Here is a 23,010-nt window from a genome sequence, read left to right as displayed (position 1 = left end):
GCAGTGGCAGTGGAGGGAGAAGTGTCAGCTCTTCCTCGGGCACCGTTGCCGTATCCTGCACGATGTTTAAAAAAAAAAAATAATATTATCTACAGATATACACAACACACATGAATATAAAAAATCCTATCAAGTACAGTATTACCAAGGAAACTCGCGTATCTGTCTAAACCCAAATTCCCCAGTTCCACTGACTTGGGCATGATCTGATGCTCAAACATGGGCTATGTCCTTACCCTTTTTATTCATGGTGATTCGTGGCAACTTTATTTGAATTAATCAAAACACTGCCATGGTCAAAATCACTATCGGGTCACATCTTCACACCTCAATCAATACCGTCATCCTCGTACCAATCTTCATTATCACCGTTATAATAATATAAAATATCTAAACCCCGGGGCATATTTCTTAATCCAGCCCTGACCCAACGTAATACTTCTACCATACAACCTCTCTGGTAAAGCGAGTGAGAAATAACTTTCTACTGGTGTTATTACGGTATATTTGACAATCAAGGCCAAGGGGGAGAGGCATTTCGAATTGAGTTAGATGCGAAAAAATCTAGAGTTTGTCAGCTTTCCCTCCTTCCTTGTACATACAAGAAAACCTCTGTGAGTTTAAACCACTTTTTTACTAAACTTCTCTTTCTCTGGCTTAAATATTCTTCTCTTGTATGTTACTATGACATCTTGTCATAGAGCTTGCGGGAAAGGTAAATTCACTGTACTTGTGCATGTGACATTAACTTGTAACGTGAAACTTGTCAATGTATCTTTATTTGTGTAAATTGTGTCTTTTGTCGTTATTGCGGCAGGTAGCCTATTAGTTAGATCGTTGGACTAGTAACCGAAAGGTTGCTAGATCGAATCCTCCGAGCTGACAAGGTAAAAATCTGTCGTTCTGAATCACTCAGTGATTTCTCAAGTGGGTAGGCTATAGCTTCAAAATGTCCTTATCAAAGCTGATGAGGTGAATATGTAAGATGTGTATGAACAGATAATCAACCTATACTAATGTTACCGGACCTGGGTTCAAATACTATTTCAATTACGTTCACATCCACTTTAAATTAAGAATTAAGATATTTGAAAAGACAAGAAGTTGCATATTGGAATGTATTTGGATGTATACTTGGAAAGTATTGGCATGTATTTGAAAATGCTCAAATACAACTAAATACTCCAATGCATTTGATCCCAGGTCCTAGGAGTATTTAAAATAATGAATTTGCATTTTATATGAAATGATTTGACAATAGATTCAAGTAGTTGATTTGACCACATTATTTGAAAATACAAAAAATACACAGAAAATAAGTATTTAAATAAAAAATAATTAAATACACATGTATTTAAACTCCGGTCAGGATACTACATGGCATTCAAAGAAACTACAAAGGAGTAATTGTGTCTTTCCCAGGTGACCTTAGTGTACCATTATGTGGCTCTGGGCACTGCTTCCGATCTGCTTGGCGGTGTTTGGCACTGTGGGCATATGGGTGGTGTAAGTATTTATCTGACATCCACGTGTGCTCTCCTCTTCAGCCACTTCTTTATTAGTGATAGGCAGAAGAATACTGTGGTCTCATGCTACAATGATATGGCAATGAGGAAAATGTTAATGTTTACTTGCTTTCAGTAGAAGTAACAAACATAGAACACTTGTGCTCTGAGTGCAAGAAACAAAACAAACATCAAATGATTGCCTCTGTCACCGTCCACAGGGTTTGGGCTGAAAGATGCACGGTGTCTTCGGAAAGTATTCAGACCCCTTGACTTTTTCCACATTTTGTTATGTTACAGCCTTGTTCTAAAATATATATATATTTTTTTTATATTAAAATCCTACATTATGGGGCATAATGTGTAGCAATCTACACATTATACCCCATAATGACAAAGTAACCCCCCCCACGGAAATACCTTATTTACATACATATTCAGACCCCATGCTATGAGACTCGAAGTTGAGCTCAGGTGCATCCTGTTTCCATTGATCATCCTTGATGTTTCTACAACTTGATTGGAGGCCACCTGTGGTAAATTCAATTGATTGGACATGATTTGGAAAGGCACACACCTGTCTATATGAGGTCCCACAGTTGACAGTGCATGTCAGAGCAAAGACCAAGCCATGAGGTCAAAGGAATTGTCCATAGAGTTCCTGAACAGGATTGTGTTGAGGAACAGATCTGGGGAAGGGTACCAAAAAATGTCTGCAGCATTGAAGGTCCCCAAGAACACAGTTGCCTCCATCATTCTTAAATGGAAGAGGTTTGGAACTACCAATTCTCTGCATAGAGCTGGGCAAACTGAGCAATCGGGGGAGAAGGGCCTTGGTCAGCGAGGTGATGGTCACTCTGACAGGGACTGGGAGACTAGTCAAGATCGAGGGAAAGATGAACGGAGCAAAGTACAGAGAGATTCTTGATGAAAACCTGCTCCATAGCGCTCAGGACCTCAGACTGGGGCAAAGGTTCACCTTCCAATAGGACAACGACCCAAAGCACACAGCCAAGACAACACAGGAGTGGTTTAGGGACAAGTCTCTGAATGTCCTTGAGTGGCCCAGCCAGAGCCCGGACTTGAACCCAATCAAACATCTTTGGAGTGACCTGAAAATAGCTGTGCAGTGACACTCCCTATCAAAACCTGACAGAGCTTGAGATGATCTGCATAGAAGAATGGGAGAAACTCCCTAAATACAGGTGTGCCACGTTTATAGCGTCATACCAAAGAAGACTTGAGGCCAAAGGTGCTTCACCTAAGTACTGAGTAAAGGGTCTGAATACTTATGTAAATGTGATATTTCCGTATTTTTGTTGTTGAAATTAGCAACAACAAAAAAATAATCCTGTTTTTGTTTTGTAATTTAGTGTGTAGATTGATGATGGGGAAAAAAAACTATTATATACATTTTAGAATAAGGCTGTAACCTACCAAAATGTGGAAAAAGTCCAAGGGTCTGAATACTTTCCGAAGGCATTAAAATACTAACTACAGTTCTTGTTCTTGCCAGGTTTGGTATCGCTGTATCGAATGAGACTGTTAACATCACAGGTAGATTCCCTTACATCAGGTAGGAGTCACACTGGTCTTTCAATCAAGTCAATGTTTCGCAGTACTTCTTAACTATTCCCAAAGGCATGGATCAAAATGAAAAGTGAATCATTGAGGAATCAACACTATATAACTTTAATATTAAGATGATAACATTATTCTATTTGTATTAGTCATATGTACCGGATACGCATGGTATACATCATCCAATTAAAAACATACTTACAGGTTCCTTCTCGACAACGCAACAACAATAACAAATAATAAAATATAAGAATAGCAACATAAAGTAAATTAATAAAATAAAAATTTTAGCATACACAGAACAGCGTCAATTTGTCAGGACATGGACTCTACAATGTCAAGTTGGCTGGATATCTTTTGGGTGGTGTGAAAAACCCAGCAGCCTTGCAGTTTTTGAAACAATCAAATTGGTGAGCATGGCACGTAATACCATACGTGTGTAAAGGCACTTAAATCTTTTGTCTTGCCCATTGGCACACATACACAATCCATGTCTCCGAGGCTTAAAAATCTGTCTTTAACCTGTCTCCTCACCTTCATCTATACTGATTGAAATGGATTTAAAAGGTGACATCAATAAGGGATCATATTTCACCTGGTCAGTCTATATCATGGAAGGAGCAGGTGTTCCTAATGTTTTGTACACTGCTCAAAAAAAATAAAGGGAACACTAAAATAACACATCCTAGATCTGAATGAATGAAATATTCTTATTAAATACTTTTTTATTTACATAGTTGAATGTGCTGACAACAAAATCAAACAAAAATTATCAATGGAAATCAAATTTATCAACCCATGGAGGTCTGGATTTGGAGTCACACTCAAAATTAAAGTGGAAAACCACACTACAGGCTGATCCAACTTTGATGTAATGTCCTTAAAACAAGTCAAAATGAGGCTCAGTAGTGTGTGTGGCCTCCACGTGCCTGTATGACCTCCCTACAACGCCTGGGCATGCTCCTGATGAGGTGGCGGATGGTCTCCTGAGGGATCTCCTCCCAGACCTGGACTAAAGCATCCGCCAACTCCTGGACAGTCTGTGGTGCAACGTGGCGTTGGTGGATGGAGCGAGACATGATGTCTCAGATGTGCTCAATTGGATTCAGGTCTGGGGAACGGGCGGGCCAGTCCATAGCATCAATGCCTTCCTCTTGCAGGAACTGCTGACACACTCCAGCCACATGAGGTCTAGCATTGTCTTGCATTAGGAGGAACCCAGGGCCAACCGCACCAGCATATGGTCTCAAGGGGTCTGAGGATCTCATCTCGGTACCTAATGGCAGTCAGGCTACCTCTGGCGAGCACATGGAGGGCTGTGGGGCCCCCCAAAGAAATGCCACCCCACACCATGACTGACCCACCGCCAAACCGGTCATGCTGGAGGATGTTGCAGGCAGCAGAACGTTCTCAACGGCGTCTCCAGACTGTCACGTCTGTCACATGTGCTCAGTGTGAACCTGCTTTCATCTGTGAAGAGCACAGGGCGCAAGTGGCGAATATGCCAATCTTGGTGTTCTCTGGCAAATGCCAAACATGTGTTGTTTAAGTGTTCCCTTTATTTTTTTGAGCAGTGTATAGTACAGGAAAGCACAATTTATAGTCCAATATTTACACGTGTATTGGTGAGGGGTGCACGTGTATAAATTGAGCAGTATAATACGAGTCTGGTAACAGCAGCTGTTGTGTGTGTGTGTGTGTGTGTGCTAAGGTGTGGAGAATCAGAGCAGGCGGTCTGTCCAGTTCAAGTGTTCAGCAATCTGATAGCTTGTGGATAGAAACTGTCTCTGAGCCTGTTGGTATCAGACCTCATGCCCCGATACCGTAGCAAGCATGGAGCATTAAAGTTCACCCAAATTATAAAATGACATTGGTTTTCTATGGACAAGGTATGACAGCAATCCATGCTTTAGTTGTGTTTACCTGTCTGCGTGACAATGGTACTTATATTAGCTTTTTTGCGCTTCATGTCCAAATCATGTAGAAGCCAAAATAAGACACATTTTTTACATAAAGGATGAGAGGGGAAACATTAAGGTTTGTATTGTTAAATTAACCAATACTCATTATGAGGTTGTTACATCTGATGTTGTGTTTCTAATCGTAGAGAATTGAAATGTGAATTTTGTGTTCCACAGTGAGTGTGGCACCTATAATCCACAGAGCTGCATCTTTGCTCAGATCTGCAACGTCTGTGCTGTCTTGGGTAAGTGAATAGATGCACGCACGCGCAGGCGCGCACACGCACACACACTTTTAATACCCCCTTCTCTCTCTGTGTCAGCCCTGTGGGTTGTGGTGATCCGGTTTCAGCAGGTCAGGGACTATGGTCAGAACAGCAAGGTGAACATCGCCAGTATCGTACTGGGCTTCATCTCCTGTGTGGGCATCTCCCTCATCGGAAACTTCCAGGTATTGTTTAGAATCTCACTTCAGTGTAAACTGAAGTTATCGCAATACTATCATAATATCTCTGTATTATTCTGATACTAAGTCTTATTATAAACTGGGTGGTTCGAGCCCTGAATGCTGATTGGCTGACAGCCACTGGTAACCAGTTTATACAGTGCCTAGGCATGATGTATAAATAAAATGATACAAACCCCCCCAAACATCCATTTTAATTCCAGGTTGTAAGGCAACAAAATAGGAAAAATGCCAAGGGGGTGAATACTTTCGCAAGCCACTGTAATAGCAATAAGACAACTTGGGGGTTTGTGCTATAATGCCAATACATCCCGGCGAAGGGCTGTGTCCAGGCACTCTGCGTTGCGTCGTGTATAAGAACAGCCATATACCACACCTCCTTGGGCCTTATTGCTTAAATATCCTCCACCCCTTGCATGTACACATAGAAAGTTGACATATTGTTATACCCTGATAATTGCTGACAATATCTCCTTCATTCCATCTTCTCTCCCATCCCTCCCTCCCTCTCTTCATCCCTCTCTTTCAGCAATCTGTAGTGATGGGGATCCACTTGTTGGGAGCGTTCTTGGCGTTCTTCGTGGGCCTGGCCTACTTCTGGCTGCAGGTGTGGCTCTGCTACAAAGCCCATCCCTTGAAAGACCGTCACTGGGTTGGACCTCTTCGAGCTACATTCTGTAGCATCTGCACCGTCCTGGTCATCACCAGTATCCTTACAGATAATACACTGGGGTGCTCTCCATTCTCAGAGAATGTCTCTTCATGTAGGAATATATAAAGCATCTATTACTCACTTTTGATCCATGCTAAACAGTGTTTAATGCAAAATATATCAACTTGAATACCAGTGAAAATATGACACAAATACAGTGGAGGCTGTAGTGTATATTCCCTGGCCAGACTGGCAGAACACTTAGCTGGGAATGAGACTGTATACAAACTGTATCGTTTAGACATTGACAGGTCATCTGCTTGTGTTGTTGCTCCTTGACTGGCCTTTCCCTCCCCAGTGGCTATACTTCATAATACCGGCTACAAATCTGGAGCGGCCATTTGTGAGTGGGCCTTGGTCATGTCCTTCTTTGTCCTTTTTGGCCTCTTTGGGTCCGAGTTCCGTCACATCGACTTCCACCAGCTCACCGTGCAGAAACAACGTCTGAAGACTCAGAGCACCAACGGAGTGGTCAGAATGAATTATGTTTCATAGTACAGCCAATGAGGCAGGTAGCCTAGTGGTTAGAGTGTTGGACTAGTAAACGAAAGGTTTCAAAATTGAATCCCCGAGCTGACAAGGTAAAAACAATCTGTCGTTCTGCCCCTGAACAACCCACTGTTCCTAGGCCGTCATTGAAAATAAGAATTTGTTCTTAACTGACTTGCCTATAAAGGTTAAAAAATAAATAAAAATGAGACCGTGACCATGCATTGATACACTGTTCATAGCTTAACATCTAAAGACACACACACACACACACACAGGGTTATTTTGACCCAGCTAGTTGGGTTGTGTGAATAACCCAACTGACTGTTAAATAAACTACCAATGGTTAAATTAACCCATGGTTGGGTATTCCAAACAAACAACAAGTTGGGTTGTTTGGAATACCCAAACATGGGTTAATTTAACCATTCATAGTTTTTTAACCGTCAGTATGGTTGACCCAGCAGCTGGGTCTTTTTTTAATGTAACCCAGGTTATTTTCATGAGGCGTGGTCTATTAGGGGCGTGGCTTTCAGATAATTATTTTTGTATCCCAAATCTAATTGTCTTGTACTGTTTTTCAGTCAAGCAGATCTAAGATTTTCTCCCTTTTGGCTTTATTTTTGTACCAACAGAAATGATTTAAATGAGCACATCAAGACATGAACACTGTAAACATATCTACACTATTTATGTAGAAGAAGATGTGATACAGGAATGGATACTTTTTCAAGTCATGAGGGTTTACACAAGTGTCTGATGAGGGTTTACGTAACTGTAAGTGTTTTTAATTTATTCTGCTGATGTTAAACAAAATGTAACTTTAAACAAACTGTGCAGAGAATATCGAGCCTTCCATCAGTGTCTGTCACGTCAAAAAAATAAAACATGACATTTGTTTTCTCAGTGCAAACACATTTAAAACAGAATTTAAAACATTTTAAAACAGCAGTTATATCAGATGTATTTTTTACAACAATCAATGTGCAGTGCAAAGGTCCATATTGTTGATATATAGTACCAAATCTGTTTTCAGTGCTATTGTTAGTGTTTCTGAATAAATACGCACATTAGCATTATGTGTCTTAATTAAGCCTTTAGGACAAGCAGCCTTGGGTGTGGGTTACCAAAAAACATAAAGAATACCTTTGGGAAACTTACCACTTCCTGATTTACTCTAGGCAAGGGCTGTTTGCAGGGGGTGGCTGTGATCAGCTGTGCTGCCCTTCATTTTCTTCAGAACTACCCATTAAAAACGTTGCAGATAGACGTGGCATGACACCCAATTCTATGTGACATAAGTATAGCTGTTCTACATAACCAATTTCTATCTGAACGTTTTTTTAACATTGCACCCTCCTGAACACAACCAGTCCTCCGCCGTTGCAGCCGCACAGACTGATTGACTGCCTGCCAAGGAGAACACTGCCGTTTTTGTCAGTCCATTTAGCCAGGCTATCGAGCTGAAGGTGAAGACTGACTGATTCACGCTGCATTAGAAAGACGGCATGCTACATGGTGTCTCAAGTCAACCCTGAGCATTACTGCAGAAAATACAGGTCAAGATTTGCTTGGGAGTAAGTAGTCTGCAGCATCTATTCACCTAGAGCCTACATCTTTTTTTCTGTTGAAAGGGGAGAATTTGTCTTCAATGTTTTGACTGCTGCAGTGGTGGATGTTATGTTTCGTTCCTCTGTTGTCACATAGTATTGCTTTCACTGTTACAGGAATCTGTGTGTGAGGGTGATGCAGAGGAGCTGTACTGCACTTAATCAATTCTACCACATGGTGGCACCACCAAGCCTATACTCACTTCAACATCCAACGATTAACCTTCGTTTTGTTTGACTATTCCACTCCGTTGCCAGGTTACAGGTGCCTCTGACAGTTTCCTGTCTAAGGCTCTGAGGCAGGTGTCTGACATGCCCGATTGTAAAACGGTTTGTTTGTCCCGTCAATACACCTCAAAGATCATTGCAGACATCTGTGTTTAATTTTTCTGGGATAGTCACCATTTGAAGTGGCCTGAGGTAAGATGTTTTTATGAGTTCCTTAGTTGAGGACCTTTGTCCCTTTTTATTGAAATTGGTCTCAAGTGTATCTGGGTGTCTCAGTTGTCTCGTTTCGTCTTTCCCAGGTGACGTAAGTAAACAAAAATCTGGGCGCTGCTTCCAATCTGTTTGGCACTGTGGGAATATGGGTGGTGTGAGTATCTAACAGACTGGTCTGCTCTCCAGCTACTTGTCTAGATAGAATAATAGTGTGGTCTTATGCACAATGAGATGGTGTTGATAAGAAACGTACTATCAGTGCAAACAACAAACAGAAAATCACTGAAGTATTGATATACTAACGACAGTACTTGTTCTTCCCAGGTTTGGTATCGCTGTATCAAATGAGACTGTTAATATCACAGCGAGATTCCCCTACATAAGGTAAGAGTGACGCTAGTCACTGTAAAGGGTTTACCCCGAATTCCACTGTGTATTTGGACTATGTCAATAGAGGCACTACCACAGTTAAACTGGTATAAACACTAACAAAACATGCTGGGAAATGTTAATGAGCCCACAATGCCACCATACACACACGGGTGGCTCATTGTTTTAAAGTCAATATTTCATTACCAAGTCGTTTCCAGATTTGTAAATAATTCAAATGTGAATTGGTCTTCCAGTGAATGCGACACCTATGATCCACAGAGCTGTATCTTTTCCCAGGTCTGCAACATCTGTTCGGTCTTGAGTAAGTGAATTTATTCAGCACTTACATGTTGCTTCATATCACTTTATTATTCATTCTTGTCTTTCGTATGTAATTTCAACCTTCTCCTCCCTTCTATCATCCCTCCTCTACACCTCTCTACCTCTACCTCTACCCCCCTCTCTCTCCCTCTCTCTCTCTCAGAACAGTAATGTAATAATTATATAATAATTGAACATTCAGCTCTGACTGATGAGCTTTACATAAGTGTACATATTTTAAACCTATTGTTGAATAAACTGCTACTCTTTTTATTTAATAAAATACTACTAACTTTGATGCGGCATCTCCTTAGCTAAACCTCTTTGTTTGGTTTCTGTTGAGTTTAAGGGAAATATTGATGAGATTTTCCTGATCTTTGTTCATCTTTTGACTACAGCAGTGGTGGCTGCTATGTTTCCTCTCTCTGTAGGTTGTCTCATGGTATTGCTTTCACTGTGACAGGAATCTGTAGGGTGAGGGTGAGAGAGGCGCTACACTGTAGTTAGTCCATTCTACAACATGGGAGCACAATCAGGCCATGTAAGTCAGCCTGGCCTCAGAGCCATATGAAACATACTTAATGTATTTCTTAGCACCTCCAAGACGTATGATACCTACTAAATCAGAAACAAAAGGAGAGAGGGAGGTCAGTTGGGTGGGGGGTGTAATCCACTACCATCTAGCGATCCAAAGGTTGCGTGTTCGAGTTGAGTAGGGGACAACTGATACATTTGAGTTAACCCGTCCCCTAACCCTTATTCAAAACTTGAAGGAAAACTCCACCCCAGAAAGTATATTTTGGTATTTGTTTTATTAGTACATTATAGACCCACAATGTTTTGCTTGTCAGGAAATCTTCCCCGTGTGATGCATTTTGCATCCTTACAGGGATGATTTATGTATTTTGAAAGTTACATAGCTTGAAAACTAACCTGCTACTTAAATTCACCTAACCTTTGTCATTTTAGTTATCCTAACCTTCATGTAAATGATCCTAACCTAACCTTTGTCATTTTAGTTCTCCTAACCTTCATGTAAATGATCCTAACCTAACCTTTGTCATTTTAGTTCTCCTAACCTTCATGTAAATGATCCTAACCTAACCTTTGTAGTTAGTTTCCCATCCAATTCATATGCTATTGTGCGACTGGGTAAGACATGTGATACTATGCATCCTCTAATTTAGATGATATTGTACAAGCGTTATTCCATTCATAATGTGACCTAACCTAATTAATAACGGAACCTAAATATACCATACTAAATGGAGTGTTTCACATTTACGAACGTAATCATATGAACTGAGTGGCAAATATTTTTCAGCTTACAATTTTGAACTTTGAAAGTACATTATACTGCAACTTTGTGTTCCAAAACAGAGTAGAGAACATATGCCATATTTAGCCCATAGCTTGTGTCTATATGGGATTAGATAATCATTAGAAGAGCAAAGAGGATCATTTAAATGACTTTAAAATGGGTGTCTAGTTTAATTTATCCCAGGTGACCTAACTGGATCATAATGTGGTCCTGTGTGCTGCTTCCGATCAGCTTGGCGGTGTTTGGCACTGTGGGCGTATGGACGGTGCGAGTATCTGACCGGCTGGTTTGCTGTGGTCACCGGTATCTCAAGCTAATGTACAATGAAAAGGTGTCTATAATTTTAAAAAAGTACTGTTGGTGCAAAGTAATAGACACAGGAAACGTACGTTCTGAGAGCGAGAAACAAAATACATGAACTGAATAGCTACATTCTGTTGGTGTCAAACTCCACAGTGTGTTCTGAAAAAAGTTTTATTTTCACTGAAGTGTTGAAATACTAAACACAGTTCTTGTTCTTGCCGGGTATCGCTGAGACTTCTAATATCACAGAGAGATTCCCCTACATCAGGTAGGAGTCACACTGGTCTTTACAACACTGTAAAGGGTTTAACGACTCCAGAGTAACGCAGACCTACAGTACACAAATCATGTTGCAACAAATAATCCAATTTAAATGGAGATTAAGTTTATGAATTCTATGACTGGGCATAGAGAGGAAAAGTACAATGGCAATACTTCTCTTTTTTTAAATCTTATTTTATGTGGTGTACCAAGTAGTGAAACTGTTCTGAATAAAGAAGCAATAAAACTGGCCTTCTTTAGACTAGTTGAGTATCTGGAGCATCAGAATTTGCGGGTTTGATTACAGGCTCAAAACTGCCAGAAACTCATCAGACTCTTCTGAAACTCATCAGTATATTCTTGTTCTGAGAAATGAAGGCTATTCCATACAAGAAATTGCCAAGAAACTGAAGATCTCGTACAAAGCTGTGTACCACTCCCTTCACAGAACAGCGCAAACTGGCACTAACCAGAATAGAAAGAGGAGTGGGAGGCCCCTGTGCACAACTGAGCAAGAGGACAAGTACATTAGAGTGTCTAGTTTGAGAAACAGACGCCTCACAAGTCCTCAACTGGCAGCTTCATTAAATAGTACCTGGAAAACACCACTCTGACTGTCAACAGTGAAGAGGTGACTCCGGGATGCTGGCCTTCTAGACAGATGTCCTCTGCCCAGTGTCTGAGTTATTTTGCCCATCATAATCTTTTCTTTTCATTGGCCAGTCTAAGATATGGCTTTTTCTTTGCAACTCTGCCTAGAAGGCCAGTATCCCGGAGTCGCCACTTCACTGTTGAAGTTGAGACTGGTGATTTGCGGGTACTATTTAATGAAACTGCCAGTTGAGGACTTGTGAGGCGCACGTCCCCATTCTCATCGGGCTGTAGTAGAGCAAGATGAAAGATTCATGTTCCTTGGTGCCCACATCACCAACAAACTATTAAGGTCAAAACACACCAAGACAGTCGTGAAGAGGGCACGACAAAGCCTATTCCCCCTCAGGCGACTGAACAGATTTGGCATGGGTCCTCAGATCTTCAAAAGGTTCTACAGCTGCACCATTGAGAGCATCCTGACTGGTTGCATCACCGCCTAGTATGGCAACTGCTCGGCCTCCGAACGCAAGGCACTACAGAGGGTAGTGCGTACAGACCAGTACATCACTGGGGCCAAGTCTCCTGCCATCCAGGACCTCTATACCAGGCGGTGTCAGAGGAAGGCCCTGAAAATTGTCAAAGACTCAAGCCACCCTAGTCATAGACTGTTCTCTGCTACCGCATGGCAAGCGGTACCGGAGCACCATGGCTACCAGGACTATTTGCATTGATCCCCCCCTTTTATACTGCTGCTACTCGCTGTTTATTATCTATGCAAAGTCACTTTACCCCTACCTACATGTACATATTATCTCAATTAACTCGACTAACATGTACCCCCACACATTGACTCAGTACCGGTACCCCTATATTTAGACTCATTATTGTTATTTTATTGTTGCTCTTTGGTGAAACGTTTTCTTTAGTTTATTTAGTAAATATTATTTTTCTTAACTGCTTTGTTGGTTAAGGGCTTGTAAAGTAAACATATTCGGCGCATGTGACAAATAACATTTGATTTGATTAGATTTTCTCAACTGTTTACTCTGTTGAGTTAAATATGCTGTTGCCTAGCTGTTTTGTATGGTGAAGTGTATATGATTCCATGGCAGCACAATCCAATCAGAATCTGTCTATACAGAATGACGTACTGTCAACACGGAAACCAATACTTTGCCTCCCCTTTCCCTTCTTTAGTGTCTGTAGGCATACTCTCTCATGTGCCCTTCTGCTCTGGAGCGGCCATTTCTGAGTGGGCTCTGGTCATGTCCTTCTTTGGCCTGTTTGACCTGTTTTGCTCCGAGCTCCGTCACAATCGACTGTCACCAGCTCACTATGCAGAAGCAAGGTCTCAGCGAGACCCAGAGCACCGACGGTCTCATCAGAGTCGCAGGCGGCCGGCGGCACCTTAATTGAGGAGGACGGGCTCATTGCTGGAATGGAATTAAATTGAATATTATCAAACACATGGTTTCCCATTCTATTCACTCCATTCTATACACCCTGAGGGGAGGACGCCATTATTATGAGCCGTCGTCCCCTCTGCAGCCTCCTGTGGTAAGAATGTATGTTAGAATGTATGGTAGCACAGCTAGCAAGACGGTAATGGGGAAAATGACCCCTGATTCATATTCAATATACGATGCATCATGGAGAGTGTCATGTGTAATTGTTATTTATCTACATATTTAATTATGTGAGGATGACGTAGAGGTGCTGGACTGTATTTAGTTCATTCTACCACATGGTGGCGCCACCAAGCCAGTTATGTCGACTGACCTATACTCACTTCAGCGTACTGAACACTTTTGAAGCTTCACAGTATACGACATATCTTTTGGTGTCACAAAAATGAAGTAAACTCATTAAATATAACATGCCTTACAGATTGGATGGTTTGGATGTTCTGCAACCTTATTTATGGAGCAATAGTGTGTTTGTCTAATGTTGTGTTGCGTGTGTATTGAACCCGTGGCAATAGCATTTTGTCACCACATCAGGAAAAGTCTGGCCTTTGTCTGTCTCTCCACCTGTCAGCTGGCTAACAATGAGTGAGAGAGAGAAAGAGAGGATGAAGGGAGACTGGAGGGTGGCTTGAGCCTGCAGGAAAGGAAAAGTTCACAATGATGTAATGTGAAATGTCACTGTTAAATAAATGTAATGTCACATTTTCTTTAGCAGCAAGGGACAATTTTGTCATAACGTAGAAATACAGAATGTTGCGTTTATATCAAGTATTACAAAAATGTCAAGGTTAATACAACACGGAGTTGTGGTCCTATCTCCCATGTCCTTTACCACACAACTTACTTCTGTGGGTACAATATATTCTGTGAGCTATTTCAAGCAGCTAATGAAACACAACGTTTTTAAAATGTGAGAAAGAGTTGCGCATATCCCCTTCAAATGCGCTCATGATTTTAGGTTGCACCTCCTCGTCTAATGTTAGTTTAGCACCTTCTACTCCACTCTATAGATGTTCTCCGTCAGCCCTGTAGGGACAGACATGGCCACCGGAGGCACTGCACTATGGAGCACCATGGAGCTGCATTGCATGATCATACTGATGGGAACATGTCATTCTGGTGACATGCCAAAACATTTTGGAAGATACCCCTGGTCGAGCCAGACATTTTGCATTCGCAAACAATCTGTTAGGGGTATTTTAAGATGAACTGAGTATCTTGGCTGATTACAGGGCCAGCCATGGTGATCGCAGGGGTCCAGTCCTTGACTCATCTCCACGTTTATGCAGTTCAGTCTGTGTGGACAAGAGGATGATATTAAATGACCTTTGATTCTACTTCTTTGTACTTCACAACTTTTATTGCCGCTATAAAATACCTTTGGCGTCCATTTGAATGCGGCGTAATCGGTTTTAGACGGGGAATCTCAAGCCCCCTAGCTCTTCTTGCCCCCCCAGTCCCCCTTTGGCATTCTTTCACATACTACACGCTGTGTGATCTCGAGACGGGGCCTTTGACGAGAGGCGAGGGGATCAGACATGCTGGAATTCAATGGGAATTTTCCCCCAAGTACCCGTTTTTTTTATTTTTGGTTTCGTTTCAAACTTGGTTTATTGTTTATAGTGTGCTAAGTAAGACATTGGGGCCACTGCAGGCCTAGTACTGTGAACCATTGCAAGTAGAGTGGGAACATAACTTGGATTAAGTAGCAGAGACTAATAGATATTTTCACTAGACGGGATTGAAATTGTGTTACGGTACATCTAATGAGGAGGAATTCCTAAACTAGTCCTGGTGCCACAGAACCTTGGGTCCTGCTGTTTTCATTAAATGGCAAAGGAGGCCCCCTGATAAAGCAATAACACCTAATAAAAAAAACTGAGTTAAAATAGAGAGGTCATCGATGAAAATCTTGCAACGGTTGAGAGTGAGACATTCTCTTCCAGTAAAAGAGAACGGTTGATGAAATGCCTGATTTGTTAGCCTCGACTTTGATTCAATAGGCCGCCGTGCTGCAGCCTACTGTAATCTCAATAAACACCTGCCTCGGCTCAAATGGCTATTATCCCACTAACTGCTCTTGACCAGCAACAATAGTGCTGCTCCACTATCGCAGAACGGAGCACTCGCCCCAGGCCCTCGGACCGTGGTCTCACAGTGTGCCCTAACCCTTATCTTCTGACTCCCAAAATACTGCTCCACACTGGGTAGTGAAAGGCCAGATCTGTCCAAGAGCAGCGGCACGAACCTGGAACTCTACGGGACAGATAGAGGGATATACTGTATATACTGTATGAAGAGAGAGAGAGAGAGAGAGAGAGAGAAAACGGAATGGGGGGGGTCGGGAGAGTAAGAGAGAGAGAGATACAGAGTGGGCACTACCAGCTGTGATCTCACCCTCCTCTCCTTGGCACAAGGTTCCAGAAAACTGCCCTTTTGCATAAAAATGCCATGCGCACCACATTCCATCCACCGGCACACAAAAGCCCTCGCCTCTTTCTTTTTCCCCCCGCGCGACAATCACATAATTATATAATTGCACTAGTGTGCAGACCCAGACACTCAGAAACGGTATATTTGCGTATGTGACAATGGAGGAAGTCTAGCTCAAAAGACTGTGGTCTGTGTAGTTAGGGAGGGAGATTGTCGTGTCGGAGCATGAGGGCGAGGGAGTGACCTTCTGTCTGGTCTGTCCCCCACTGTAATGGGGTGCATTGTGATTCTATGTAACGCGGGTGGGGACTTTTTTTGGGTCAGCGGCCCAATCGGCACTAGCTGCTGGACACGGGGGCCCATGTAATGTACAAAAAGAGAGAAAGGAAGGGATTGAGAGAGACCACATGAGAGACATAAAATACCCACAGATCACACAGACCCACAAAGAATTTGAAAACAAATCAAACATTGATGAACTCCCATATCTGTTAGGCGAAATCCCACAGTGTGCAATCAAAGCAGAAAGATTTGTGGCACATTTGAAATGTCTATATTCTTTAACTTTTGTGTGTGTAATGTTCACTAATGTTTCCCTTGTTTATTTCCATTGTGTTTATTGCCTATTCCATTTGCTTTGGCAATGTAAACATGTGTTTCCCATGCCAAAAAATACCTTTGAATTGAATTGAACTGAGAGAGAGAGTGAGTGAGAGAGAGAAAGGGAGGGATTGAAAGGGATGGATTGAGAAAGAGAGAGAGAGAAACCAAGTAAGTTCACAGTGAATCAAAAATGCCCCATGCTATAGATGTACTGGGCTGATATGAACAGACTGAGACATAATAATGACACACACACACACACACACGCATGCACATAGGCACGCATAAACACACACACTATCTCTCACTCTATCTCCCTCGCTCGCTCTCTCACTCAAACACACCATGAGAATCAGCATGTGATAGTTAAGACAGACCACCGCCCCCTGTCCCCTTTCCCCGCTCCCAGACGAGAATCGAGCCACTGTCCCTGATGACTGGCCACCTCCCAACTCTCTCTCCCTGCAGCACGGCCTTGGGTTGGGTGTGTCCCTTCTTGCACGGGGCGCCACAGAATAGACTATTGTTAATATGCACAAGACAGGGAGTGGGGGGGAAGGGGGTAGGCTGATGATGGTGGGGAGAGCTGACTGAGTGGAGATCTTAGACAATGCAGAACTTCCCCCTTCTTGTAGTGTGTGCAAAACAAACACAAACACACACACACAGGTTGCACACTGATGCATTAGGAGGAGAGTGGAAGGCAAGAGTAATGGAGAGACAATGAACGTGCTTGTTCCTTTAAATTGGCTTGACTCTCTTCTCTGACACTGTTATTCACATGTCCATCCCTGAGTACCATATTGAAGTCCACGTTCTGTGTCCTTCACTCCTTCACTGCCTCGTCTTCTTGCCAACCTTGCTATTGGACAATGTACCTCTCCCATCCAACTCTCTGCCTTCTGTCCCCTCCCCTTGTCATCCCACAACCCACTGTCAATGTGCGGGTTTGAGAGGCACAGATTCTTCGCAGGCGTAAGTAGATCGACAAATCTTTCCAATACCTGGGGAAGCATTTAAACCAGTGCTCCTTAGTCCTGGTCCTGGGGATGCAAATGGGTGCACACTTTAGTTTTTTCACTAGCACTACACACCTGATTCCACTAATCAACTCATCATCCTACCTTTGATTAGTGGAATCAGGTGTGTAGTGCCAGGGCAAAATTAACAATCAGGATTAAGAAACACTGACATTTTAATAATCCTATATTCTGCTCTGGTCAGATATCATACTGTATCAATTTCTCTACTTCTCTTCTCATTCACACAAATCTCCCTCTCCGTCTGAGTCTTGACTTAGCTCTGTTGTGACAAGCTGACAGTCAAACAGAGGCTGAATTCCACACCTCACCGTAGTTCACACAAAGACAGTTGTTTGATCTAATGAGAAGCTTGATGAGTGCGTGTGTGCTCGTGAGTGTGTGTGTGTGTGTGAGTGTACGTGCGTGAGAGAGAGAGATCATGAGAGAGAGAGAGAGAGAGATCATGAGAGAGAGAGAGAGACAGAGAGAGATCATGAGAGAAAGAAAGGGTGGAGATGAGAGAGTGGAGCCAACACTTTATCTCCTCCACTGTTCTTATTTTATTCCTCTGGTAATGTGTCATTGTTGTTGTCTTATCACCATGTAATTAGAACTAAAGATGCTCCAAGAAAGAGCGTCTCTGTCTTTAGGTCGGATTTTTCTGAGTGCCCGCCTCCCCAGTAGCAGCAGGAGTAAGAGTATAGGATCAGTCGTTTTCTGAGGCTCATCAAAAGCGTGCTTTAAAAAAACAAAACAATGATGAATTCATAACCACCCATAGTTGGGGTTATATTTGTTCTTCTGACGTTTTTATTGTGATGCACTGCACACTGTCTTTGTGTGCAATGTGAAATTGCAGTCATTACCAACGTTCTAAAGAATGCCATCTTCATGGACCTGGAGCGTTTCAAACTAACCCAGAGGGTAGTTTTACAAATTCTATTGCAGTTATCCTTTAATGACAAATAACCGATGATTGAGATATAATGGTCAACAATGGCCTTATGTCCATACGGCTCACGTTAACGGTTAACCCGTATTATGGTATTGATAAATGAGTGCAATCCATTCGTGGCAGATAAAACATCATTTATGAATCACAGACATAACACCAGGGGGGTAAACAGCCTCCAAAAACGCACCCCCAGTCGTCATCTCTCCACGCCTAACCTTTGCCTGATGCCAGTGGTCAGCGACAATACCTTCTTCTTTTTTTTATACCGTGACCTTTTCCGCTGCATTGGGAGTGTTCAGAATGGAGAATGTTAGTTGCATATGTGCCATAATGCAGAATAGAATACAGTGCTGGCTTGTGTAACAGCCGGGGATGACATTTGGGTGGGCTGACGTGCTCCTGCTCCCCTCTCCTTTGAGGATAGAGCAGACAGATGCTGCTACATGGCTACTGTTGTCGAGAGGAATTGCTGTCTTTCTCGATCCGGTCTTACCGAAGTTAAGACGGGTCCTCTCTCTGTGTTCTGTCTATAGGGTGATTCATGACTAATCTAAAGGGAAAGTTGTACTCCTCTATTTAGGCACCCCTTTTTGGCTCATGAGCACCCCCAGAGGCAAACGCTCAATTTATAGTATCTTTATATAGTACCTTGAAAAAGTTGGATTTTGTAATACACTGAAGCTACTCTAAAACATCAGAGGTTAAAATATGGACACAATTCATAACCTTCTCCTGACAGCATCACCACACAAGACATTCTACTGTGCCGTATTCAGTCTGAATAGTGGAAAACTCCTAAAACACAACCCAAACCTCCAAAACTGCCCCATGCATTGTCCAGTGATGGGTATTGTTCTGTTAGCTGCCCAGAGAAAGACAAAAGGACTAAGGGCTGTTGACCTGGCAGCTCACCAGCGATCCCAGCAGCAGCAGCCACAGAGCTGAACAACTCGCAGGCAACGGGAAGCTCGACGTCAAACACATTCGCCGTCTCTCTTTTTTTTCTGGCCTTGCATTTTCATATTTCATTGGTATTTCCGGATGGTTCCACATTTGCAAAATAAAGACCATCAGAGTAATCATTAGAACGTGAACAATAATAACGTCGGGAACCGAATGAAAGCCTGGAGAGGCTTGTTGACCTTTCAGAGCTAAACTGGTCCTGGCTCTGTGTGAGCTCTGCTGGACCCATTGTGTTCTGAGACCTTATCATTGTGTTGCAGTTTCCTCTCCCTGCCGCGCCGCGAGTGTGTGCCTGTCTTGGTGGGTGTGTGTGTGTGTGTGTATGTGCGTGCTGGCATGCGTTTGTGTGTGTGTCTGTGCACATGTGTGTGTGTGTTTAAGGGAATATAGGACAGGGCTAGTGTGACGGCAGAGAGGGAGGGTACTCACTTAGCACATGTTTCAGACGAGACCCGAGGTACACCTGTTGACAAGACAATCCATCGTTCTCACAACTCAATAAACACTCCGTTTCCTGTATGAGGGCACAGATGGTCATACCGAGGGATGACGTCAATGCCTAACAGAACTGTTACAAAAATAAAAAAATAACAAAACAACAAGTAGTGCATAGTAACACGTAGCAACACATCGTAACACATGACGATGATAATAGTCCATTATTATTATGACGTCGTCAAAACGTCAAGACATGCGGCCACATCACAGAACAGCTAGTTGTATAATGAGTCTGCCAAGGATTCTGATTTCCAAGGCGAATGTTACAGTAGCGGCCTCACACTCCTCAATGTGTACCGTCTGTCAGAATATCTGTTTGTGCAATTATACAGTATATATCCATCAATGCTGTGCAATGTTAATCCTGGTAAATGCTCATGAAATTAAACAATGGAGGGCATTGATCGAGTAAGAGTAGCCTATCGCCGTGGGTACAGTAGAAAGAAAGAACAACACACTAGTTCCCACCTGTGCCCCCCCCCACTCCCACCCCAGCCACATAAACCAAAGAGGTGAGTGGGAGATATCCTGTTATGTGATGACATGTCTGCACTCTCTAGAGACAATACACCCACGCCGCGGGGTTTCCCCTAACCATCAACAGGGGGTGCTGTTGTGCCCTGCAGGTTGGTATGTGGCATGAGTCATCGCCTCCCTCCCCTCTCTAACCTTCCCAAACACCCCTCGAACCACCACTCCCTCCGTCCGTCCACTGTGTGTGTGGACAAAAGGGACAGGGCCTTGGTTGCGGAGGCGGGATGATCAAATTGTTGCCACGGGCAACTCGGAATCCTAACACAACGATGACCCTGGGAGGACTCGGGCCTAATCGAATAAATGGAGGCATTGATAGATGGAGAGAATGAGTCGGAGGGAGGGAGAGAGAGAGAGAGAGAGAGAGAGAGAGACGGAGGGAGGGAGGGAGGGAGGGAGGGAGGGAGGGAGGGAGGGAGAAAGAGAGAGAGAAAAAGAGAGAGAGAGAAAGAAACAATGAGTGAACTGAGTCCACTGGCTGTCCAGGACCTGTGTCCGAAATGGCACCCTATTCCCTATGTAGTGCACTACTTTTTACCACGGCCCTTAGGGCTTTGGACTGTTTTATTAGGTAAAGTCCAGGAGAGGTAATGTCCAGGCTCTAGTGGCTCTAGTGGGACTGAAGGCTGAAGGCTCAGCACTGGAGGCCGGAGGCTGAAGGCACCATATGGCAGAGGGAGAGAGCTGACGCAGTATTCAGTGTTTACACAGTCGTCTCCTGATGCATTTCTTAATGACTACCTCTGTCATCTGCAGCACCTGCCTAGCTGCTGTTTGTATCATAACACATACACCTCTTTGTGCTTCGCTGGGGTTTGTTTCATAACACATACACAACTCCAACTAATCTGTACAGCTGTTGTTAGGGCACAGTTGTGGGTTTCATCCCTTATACACTGGATATATGTGTTGACTGAATAATAGTGTCTGCTACAGTAAAATGACCACATCATATGAAAAAAACTATTTATTTCAAAGATATTAGGAACGTAAGAGCAACCAAGATTGAGTTTGACTCCAGATCTATGACTCAGGTTGTGATTTCAGGGTTGATAAGCCAGCACCTACAACAACCTACCACACGCCATCAAAGCTATCCTACTATTGTTCCCGTTCTGACAGGAAGTGGAGTTTGTTGTGTTATTGTTGGATGCGGGGAAAGAGTGAGGAAGCCGGGAGCAGGGTCCCGGGGCGGATACGGGAGGTGTAGGACCACGGCGGTGAAGGAGGAGAAGAGAAGCGAAGGAGAGGGAGGGGAACCACTTGTACCTGAGTCAGAGGATGACGGGCTTAACCAACTCTTTCCGTTACAGAACGCAGATCCTGAGCCAGCGAAGGAAAACACCTGGGACCTGAACGGAGGACAAACAAACACAGGAGAGGAAGCTGAAGGAGGAGAGGCGAGAGGAGAGCTGATGTGAAAGCCATATGGAGCTGTGAGTAGCGCGGAAGGGTGGGGCAGGATTTGGCTGCTCTGTAATGTATGAAAGCAGACCAACGATGGAAAGAGTTCTTATCGTAGCTCAAACATGTTAATTTGACTATCATCCAGGGATCAAAGGTCAATTTGGAATCAATCGCATCATGCCTGCATTGATTCATGAACCCAGAACACCAACCTGAAAATGTTGACTTCACAAATGTTTCCGTTTGTACGGGCTAGCAAAATGCACAAGGTGAGTTTGCCATGGTGTTGCATTGACAGCTAACTTTATGGTGAGGTGTTACCACTGTGAAGGAAGAAACTTTAAGATCTGAGGTTAAATAGCAAGGCCCTACATTATAAAACATAGTCAGTCCCCTGCTCTGTTGTGCATGCAGTCAAGCATCACATCCTTGACACAGTTCTCTGCTACCCCTGTCAAAGTAGAGCTCACATTGTTTTCCGACACAATTTTCATTGTATTTGGAGTGCCAAGAGGGAGCAACCCAATGGAAAGCCCTGCAGGAGAGGAGAGCAGCTGGCTAGGAATGTAGTCAAGCCTTTTGGCTTCACACCTAACAGGTGGCGCACCCTCTCCCCTCCTCCTTAGAGGTGAGATGTGGATTTCCCCTCTTTCTCTCTCTCTCTCTTTCCCTCTCTCCCTCTTTAACCACTAACGCTCACTCCTACCCTCTCATTTCCTTCCCTCGCTGGTAAAACATAATGTGTTTTATTTCATGAGGTTCTTCCTCCTCTTGCTTCTTTACCATCCCTCTGCTCTAGGCAGGGAGGTCACTGGCAGGGAGGTCACCGTTTTACAGTGTAGACACCTGTGTTGTGTGTAAGTGTTTGCGTTCAACTACTTAAGATGCCCTTGATTGATCTTAGTGCAATGGGACCAATGGAATGGTCCCACAAGCCCAAACACTGGGACTCTGTGGTATCTTCACTCCAGGCAGGCTCAACCAAAACACAAAGTATTTGAAAAATGTTGTATACTATTTGAACCCAGGTCTGGCTTGCCCATGGACCTCAGTCAATGATCATCATCATCTCTTTACCGGCAGCTGTCTCCCCCAAAACGATTTAATAAACGATCATTTCACTTATATATAATGAGGTGTATATAGACACAGGCGTATAAACATGGCAGATATTCGGATGCGGTTACTGCTT

The 23,010-nt window shown here is 43.2% G+C and overlaps 1 protein-coding gene and 1 long non-coding RNA gene across 3 annotated transcripts; both read left to right on the top strand.

Moving 5' to 3' along the window:
- Window positions 1–522: 522 nt before the first annotated feature.
- LOC139423888 (transmembrane protein 150B) lies at window positions 523–7,790 on the top strand. Its single transcript, XM_071175529.1, has 8 exons — window positions 523–614; window positions 818–887; window positions 1,423–1,506; window positions 3,022–3,081; window positions 5,225–5,292; window positions 5,371–5,498; window positions 6,043–6,220; window positions 6,524–7,790. Exons 3-8 carry the CDS (start codon window positions 1,442–1,444, stop codon window positions 6,718–6,720), a joined length of 696 nt encoding a protein of 231 aa, XP_071031630.1. The 5' UTR covers window positions 523–614; window positions 818–887; window positions 1,423–1,441; the 3' UTR covers window positions 6,721–7,790.
- Window positions 7,791–8,623: 833 nt separating this feature from the next.
- Window positions 8,624–22,053, top strand: LOC139423887 (uncharacterized). Of its 2 annotated transcripts, none has more exons than XR_011635889.1 (5): window positions 8,624–8,744; window positions 8,852–8,919; window positions 9,090–9,149; window positions 9,392–9,459; window positions 21,725–22,053. It is a non-coding gene; the product is annotated as an uncharacterized lncRNA (long non-coding RNA). The 2 variants fall into 2 exon arrangements; XR_011635888.1 differs by lacking the exon at window positions 21,725–22,053 and adding an exon at window positions 13,135–13,784.
- The last annotated feature ends 957 nt before the right edge of the window (window positions 22,054–23,010 follow it).

This window comes from Oncorhynchus clarkii, chromosome 13 (assembly GCF_045791955.1).
Source record: "Oncorhynchus clarkii lewisi isolate Uvic-CL-2024 chromosome 13, UVic_Ocla_1.0, whole genome shotgun sequence".
Classification (NCBI taxonomy): Eukaryota; Metazoa; Chordata; class Actinopteri; order Salmoniformes; family Salmonidae; genus Oncorhynchus; species Oncorhynchus clarkii.
The sequence above is the reverse complement of the archived record's forward strand: the minus strand, read 5'-3'. Positions and strand labels throughout refer to the sequence as shown.

What these genes read in the sequence shown, in the direction of transcription:
- LOC139423888 (XM_071175529.1), top strand. Translation starts at nt 1,442, where the DNA reads ATGTGGCTCTGGGCACTGCTTCCGATCTGCTTGGCGGTGTTTGGCACT. An exon ending in ACTGTGGGCATATGGGTGGT is followed by an intron (nt 1,507 to 3,021) that starts GTAAGTATTTAT and finishes TGTTCTTGCCAG; the next exon opens with GTTTGGTATCGCTGTATCGA. An exon ending in CAACGTCTGTGCTGTCTTGG is followed by an intron (nt 5,293 to 5,370) that starts GTAAGTGAATAG and finishes TCTCTGTGTCAG; the next exon opens with CCCTGTGGGTTGTGGTGATC.